The sequence below is a fragment of the Trichogramma pretiosum genome, unplaced genomic scaffold, assembly GCF_000599845.2.
Source record: "Trichogramma pretiosum strain Unisexual culture from Peru unplaced genomic scaffold, Tpre_2.0 scaffold46, whole genome shotgun sequence".
Taxonomy (NCBI): domain Eukaryota; kingdom Metazoa; phylum Arthropoda; class Insecta; order Hymenoptera; family Trichogrammatidae; genus Trichogramma; species Trichogramma pretiosum.
In genome coordinates this window covers 775,949-783,060 of record NW_019641609.1, presented here as the reverse complement: position 1 = coordinate 783,060, position 7,112 = coordinate 775,949, and the positions used below count along the sequence as shown (strand labels likewise).

General features: G+C 37.0%; 1 protein-coding gene across 1 annotated transcript; it reads right to left on the bottom strand.

Annotated features, from left to right (window-relative positions):
* Window positions 1-240: 240 nt before the first annotated feature.
* Window positions 241-1,041, bottom strand: LOC106654490 (forkhead box protein B2-like). Its single transcript, XM_014374408.1, has 2 exons — window positions 961-1,041; window positions 241-875 (listed from the first exon to the last, which is right to left on the bottom strand). The coding sequence occupies exons 1-2, from the start codon at window positions 1,013-1,015 to the stop codon at window positions 241-243; spliced, it is 690 nt and encodes a 229-aa protein (XP_014229894.1). The 5' UTR covers window positions 1,016-1,041.
* Window positions 1,042-7,112: the final 6,071 nt, after the last annotated feature.

The following is a 7,112-nucleotide window of genomic DNA, read 5'->3' as shown; positions in this document are numbered from 1 at the left end:
AGCCAGTACGAGCCAGCCGACTCTCGGCGCTTGCAACAAAGCCAGCCGCACAGGCGCTGCGTGAACCGATCGTTCGCGTACAGGTGCGAAACAAGTTATTTTATAACGGGTGGCGAACAATTAAATAATTGTTACAACTCTCGACTTTAAGAATTACAGAGATGTATATTTATTAAGATTATCATACACTAATTTTCAATGTAAAAAAAGATATACAATTATATTATTATGACACATGGTTTACTCGGCGATAGCCTTAGCGACGGCGTTGGCCTGGGCCACTGCCGAGCCGGACGGTACATTGAGGGGTACATCGAGGTGTCCCAGGGTTCCACCCAGACCTCCGCCGAGACTTCCGGAACCAGCACCACCACCACCGAGGTGGGTAGGAGCTACCACTGGTGGGCGACGGCCACCGTCGGCGATGGCTTTAGCTTCGGAATTGGCGATAGCCACGCCTTCCTGGCTCTGTTGAGGCTTGTGCTGGCCACCCACGGGCCATCTGCCACCTACACCGACTACTTTTGGTTCGTCGACCGGTGGTCTGCCTCCGGCTGGGGGACCCGATGGTCTGCGGCCTTCTTCTTGCTTAGGTCGCTGCTGGTTGTTGTTGTTGGGTCTACCTTGGTTGGGGCGATGTTCGGGGCGTCCCTGTTGCTCCTGCTCCCGATGTCCATGATGCTCGTGGTGCTCGTGGTGCTTGTGATGCTCGTGATCCTGGTGTTCATGATGCTCGTGGTGCTCGTGTTTGTGGTGGTTGTCCTTGTTGCGATTTCCGTGGTTGTTTTTCTGGCGGTTGTCGTGTCCGTGACGATGTCCGTGACGATTGTTGTGTCTGTACTCCTCTGCCTCGGCTGAAGACTCAGCTGACTCCTCTGCAAATTCGACAAAACACAATGATGTAAGTAAGTTGGCACCTTAAAGATTAAATTTTCGATGCACTTGGATCATTATACTTACGGGCCAGGGCGTAGCTCACCACCAACAGAGTTAAAAAGCAAATCGTTAATTTCATCTTGACTACTGACTTGTGAATCTGCTGCTTTGGCCGATTACTGTCACTTTATATAATACTTGGCGAATTGCAGTAGTGGGCTCGTTTTATGACGATGTAGAGAGAGAAAGAGAGAGAAGGAGAGAAAAGTTTACTCATCTGTTTACGATCGACCGAAAATAAGGTATGCAAACAGATCGTCGGTGCAGCGAGTCGACGGATGAACGCTGCTTTGATAACGATTACAGCATTTTCCGTCGTAAAGAAATTAATCTCCGTAATAGGGTATTACGGCTTCTAGAAGCTCGTGAATCTTCGAATCAAGGCTAAAAATGGATGAATTACGAGTTATAAGTTTAATCAACTCCTTTCTTTACGCAAAGAAATTGATTTTCATTCGACGAGGTTATGATAACTTTTTCCTACCTATATTATGTCAACAAATGGAATTACACGAAGTTGCATAATGTATGCTGATCATGTGTCACGGGTTTGCAGTAACAAATTTTTATTCGTCATAAAGCGTGAGAGATAATTCAGCTGAATCGTTCGATTTTAATTCAACGAGAGAGACATCTGCTGAAATGCGTTACGCAAAAGGATAACATTTGCATCTTATATGCCAATTGAACTCATTACATCGGACGGTTTCTTAATTTTTATGAATCATTCTTATGCTCTATTCAAAATAAAATGTATCGAATCTGTGTCCATATAAAATAGTTTAAAAGATTTTAAATCTTGAAATTAGAAATTGGAACGAGAAAAATCAAACTATCGATAATCATCAGGTGAAAAAAAGGTCAATACTGAAGCCTTTTTCGAGCAGCAATGAGATTTTTAAATACTTGTGCTGTTAAAATAAAATAATTAAAATCAGTCGTTTCTAAACCTCAATAATTTTAATTGACGATTTAATTTCCACTTTAAAGACAAAAATATATAAAAAATAAGACATAAAGATTGTACTTGATTCGTTTTGCCAATATAACTAATAGAATCAAAATAACCAAAATTTAAGATAACTGTAAAATTTGTTTCAGAATATTTGTCAAGATTTTTATAGGTATAGAACTAGGCCCTATATTTACTAACATACTTGTATTTGTTCAAGTACTAGTTATATATAATATATTATAATATAAGATTAATCATTGTAATAAATTGTTACATAATTATACAAGTTAATATTTGTTCACTTGACAAACTTTTAAATTAGTCTTAATTGATGCGCATTTGTCAGGCGTTATGAAAAAAACATTTTATTAAAACTCATAATGCCACGCGCATGATTTATGCACACCGAATTTCGTTTCAGTCAATAAGGAGCTGGAACAAATGATTATATAAGTGAATTACGTAAGTACATCGACACCGATATATTTTGAGTCTCACCAAAATAAACATTGGAAACGTAATGATTTGCTTGATTGGTGCATCACGTGCAGCGTGCAATTCAAAGCTATTGCCAATTTTCTTAATTTCTTGCAGATGGGTGCATGCATGTCGATTGTTATACCTTGAGAATAGGACGTTTTCTAAAAAAAGTTTTTTTTCGATTTCCCTAATGTTTTTATTTATTTATTTTTTTTTGTTTTATTTTGTCGTTGGAAAAGTTTTTTGGAGTAGTATAAAAGTCGCTAAGCTTGAATTAAAGACCAAGTTCATAAGAATTAGTAAAAAATTTCAAAAATTGCATCCTGCGAAGGAAATATGTTTTTTTGTGTTTCTTGTATTCTTACAGTTTATCAGTTTTTTCTCTTGGTTTAATTTATTTTTCAGATTACTTTAGCACTTACTGTAAAAAAAGAGTGCCTCAACTTGATACAGCTTTGAAATTGCGTCTATAATTCATTTTTTAATATAAAAATTTATTAAGATGACGTATAAATGCATACATATTTTGAGATTTTTTAATTTAAGAATACTGTACTTTTCAATTAAATTGAAACCTATTATTTTACTAATTCATTTTTTTTAATGACGTTGAAAATTTGTATAATTACAAAAAAAAATTAAGTAATATTAGAGCTATGCTCTCTTTTTTCATTTATTTTGATTTTAACATTCATTGTTCAACAAAGAGACTTCCGAGAGCTTTTCGAGGTCATTATTATTTTTTATAATAACACATATAACGAAGTTTACGATTTTGAACTTATGTTCGTTTATTTATATGTACTCGCGTGTATATGCGTGCACTGGAAGAAAAATTAGCACGGCACATCTGCGTTCTGCAGTTTTTTTCCCAACTCGATTCGCTGCAGACTTTTTTCACCGTTGAAAATGTTTTGATATCGGAAATAATAGTTACAAAAATGAAAAAACTAAACCACGTCTTGGAATGTAATCGCTGAACAAATAGACCACAAATCTTCGTTCGTCAGCTGCTTGATGATTATTTCACAGCAGAGAATCGGCAGCTTGTAGCCTATCAGCTCCAAAAAAGGTTCCAATGTCCAACGCCGAAAAAATCCTTTCGCCATCATCTCGCACAGATGCACAGCACAAGCCTCATTGGTCGTTTCAGGGATGAACTCGTAATCATCTGCACGCACGAAATTGAAGTAGTCCGAGTACGTGACTTTTTTAGCCGCCTCTTCAGGTCTCAATCGGACGACGTCGTAGAGTGGCAAGCTAGAATCATCGCGTCCTATCATTATATCTAATGCTGCGCTCTTGAACTCCTCGTTATTGTACCAGTACTTGTCGAAATTTGCCGACCTCTGAAACAATCCATGTCGAGCGAAAAATTGCATGATCGTCAGGGCGTCACATTGGTCAAATTCGTATCCTTCTTTCTTGAGACGCTCGACGACGATAAAAGCGTCAGACGCCAGTCTTAATTTGCTACTATTATACGATGTTTTGAATCTTTCACCGAAGTGGTCTCTAGTGGGAAAAACGAAGCTCGACAGATCGGCGCCACGATCCAAGAGCATATCAACCATATCCGGCAAGAGATTCGCCACGGCCCATCGAAGGGGTGTCCGACCCGACGTGTCCGGGGCATCGACTTGCACCGGCTGATTTTTGCCATCGCAGATCTTAAACAACATCTCCGCCAAATCATCGTTGCCTTCTGCCTTGCAAATGATATGCAGAGCAGTCAACCCTGACTTGTTGGCCGAATTCGGGTCGGCGCCGTTTTCCAGCAGCAATCGAGCCACCCCCTTGCATCTGTTTACCAGAGCCAAGTGCAGCGGCGTATCGCCCGTTTCTCGCCAGAGGCAATTCGCCTCCTGCCCGAATTCCAGAAATTTTTCGACCACGTCGTTACATCCTGACATGCAGGCCGCGTGGAAATGCGTCAGGCCCGACTCGTCGGTGTAATTCGCGTCGTACCTGTCGTATATCTTGAAGAGAGCCGGCACGATGAAGCGGTAATCGTGTCTGGCCGCGTAGTGCAGCGCCGTGGTGCGACGCAGCGATGGCCCGCCGTCGCCATTTGTATCATTGACTGCGAGCTCGTCTTTGAAGTGTGCCCCGATGAAAAATTCGATTAGCGAAAATCTGCTGCAATCGAGATCGGGATCGTCTCGGGTCTTCACCTCCTCTGTTAGAAGCCAGTCGATCTCTTCGTTTCGAAAGATGTCGCGGAGATCCGGAAGTTTGCCCTTCCAACAACGAATCAAAATCTCGAAGCGAAGGAGAAGTTGGTGTCTCTCTTCTTCGATCTCCCAATTGACCCTTTCTCGTAAGCTCTTCAATTTTTCTAAAGTGCCTTGGTGGAGTCGGTCCATGGCTTCAATAAGATTATGCACACACGCATTCACGCACAAATACAGTCGCGTATGGTTTTAGTATTTGTACACTCGCGTTGAGAGGAAATTTTGTGTATTTGACGACACGCGAAAATCACTACTGGACATGTTTCTGTTATCGGTCGCATTCTCGAGCCTAGTAGAGCCAAGCATATGTAAACACAAGCGCACAGCGCAAAATAAGATGTGGAGTTTTAGAAGGTACTGACCGACGCTTGATATTGTTTTGATGCCAAGTGTATTTTGAACAAAGCACTTTAGTGTAGGTCAACAAAGCAAGTCTAGATGTCACTGCGAGAATCGAAAATGTCCTTTTTTTCTTTTCATTTCTCCAGTAGAGTCTAAAAACATTGACTACTTGAATTTTTTCGAATTCTCGAATTAAAGAGCAATGTTTCACGCACATCATTGAGAAGTGAATTGTATACAATACTTGACGTATCCTCTCTTAAAAAATTGATGGCTTGATCATGTCATCATAATATTATAAAGGTGTAATAATTGTTTATTAGAATTTTATAAAGAACCAGTTGAAGATGGAGCATGATTAATATTTTAGTTTTGTGAGTATGAGTAAAAGATTTTTCCCAATTACAACAAAATGAATAACAGTTAGAAATAATTTATTGTTGTGCGAAAAGTTTAAGAATATTAATGTGAAAGATTTTCCATAACGTAGAGTTAATATGTGAGAGTGGAAATTTTTATTGATTTTATTGTATCGGATTAGATGATTTGCTATAATTATTTACTAAATTTATATGAATTTCGAGGGGATGACTTCTTCCAAATGATTTCCGACAAATGTCACATTCAAAGGATTTACTTCGATTATGTACTAAATTTATGTGAGTCTCGAGGTTGAACTTGAATCCAAATGATTTGTGACAAATTTCGCACTCGAAGTGTTTGCTACCAACATGTACTCCATGGATGTTATATTTGACGTGATGTTTCTTCCCGAATGATTTGTGGCAAATTTCACATTCGAAGGGTTTACTTCGATTATGTACTAATATGAGTTTTAAGATGTTCTTTTCGACCAAATGATTTGTGACAAATTTCCCACTCAAAGGGCTTTTTACGATCATGTACTGTATTTACGTGAGTTTTGAGATGTGGTGTTTATCCAAATGATTTGTAACAAATATCACATTCGTAAGGTTTGAGAAGATTATGTACTGCATTTATGTCCCTATCAAAAAAAGGCAGATGATAAATCAGATGATTAATCATGTGATAAGTCAGATGATTTATCATCTGACTGGTCATGACAAAACATCATCTGACGTTGAATCAATAAATACCGTGTTAAGTTTTGATGGAATCATGTAAGTCTTTAGGTATGGACTTTAAAAGAACTTAGACCTGCTACCTCGGATCTCACCTTAGAATCTAAATAAAACTAAAAAAAATCAATTAAATTTGAAATTAGTAAAATATTCAAAAATGAATACTGAATTTTTTAATGAATAATTATTTTTTCAAAATATAATTTTTTTATTTTATTTTATTAAATAAAAGTATTTTTAATTGTAAAACGAAAAAAATTTTCCCTTGTCATTTTTTTCATTTTACTGTAAATTTTGTCATTTTATTGTAAATTTTGTCATTTTATCAACCAAATGCAGCATTTACTGATCTTATCCTGTAATGATAAGTCTCTAAAGTTTGCACTTCAATTTAGAAAATTAAATTCTGCAACAAAAATTAAAAATGTTTTTCATTTTTCATACAATTATTTAAAACGAAGTTATTCATGCTGGAAAAAGTCAAGTCATAATGAAGTAATTTGTTATGCCAAAATCTGAAAATGTTCATGAATGACATCATTTTGGCCATTTTGAAATTTAACCATGAATTTTATATTTTTCAAAGTTAATTATATAATTTATTGATACTGATTACTGAATAATTCAAATTCAGGGACCTCAGTACTTCTTAGTGCATCTAAATAAAGCCAGTTATAGTAGTTCATTTTCATAAGCCCCCATTAGAAAGCATAGGAAAAATCAATTCGTTATAATTATAACATTAAATAAATAAAGCACACTAAAGGCTCAGAGGGAGCTACAATTATTCAATTTTCAAGTGTTTTTATGTATCTAACCTTGACAACACACTTTCCTTTGGCGTATAAAATATGACTATTTCTCAAAATTATCTATTTTTTTAGCTTTCTTTGGGGAAAATATTGATTAATATAATTTGATGAACTTTTCAAATCAAAGCACTACAGGATACCGGTAACATTACAAACACTGATTAACAGTACTTTACACTACACAAACTTCAAAGGTAGCAACTTGTCTCACATAGCACATTTACAATTTTACTTACACATTTATCTGATG

What these genes read in the sequence shown, in the direction of transcription:
- LOC106654490 (XM_014374408.1), bottom strand. Translation starts at nt 1,015, where the DNA reads ATGAAATTAACGATTTGCTTTTTAACTCTGTTGGTGGTGAGCTACGCC. An exon ending in GGTGAGCTACGCCCTGGCCC is followed by an intron (nt 876 to 960) that starts GTAAGTATAATG and finishes TCGAATTTGCAG; the next exon opens with AGGAGTCAGCTGAGTCTTCA.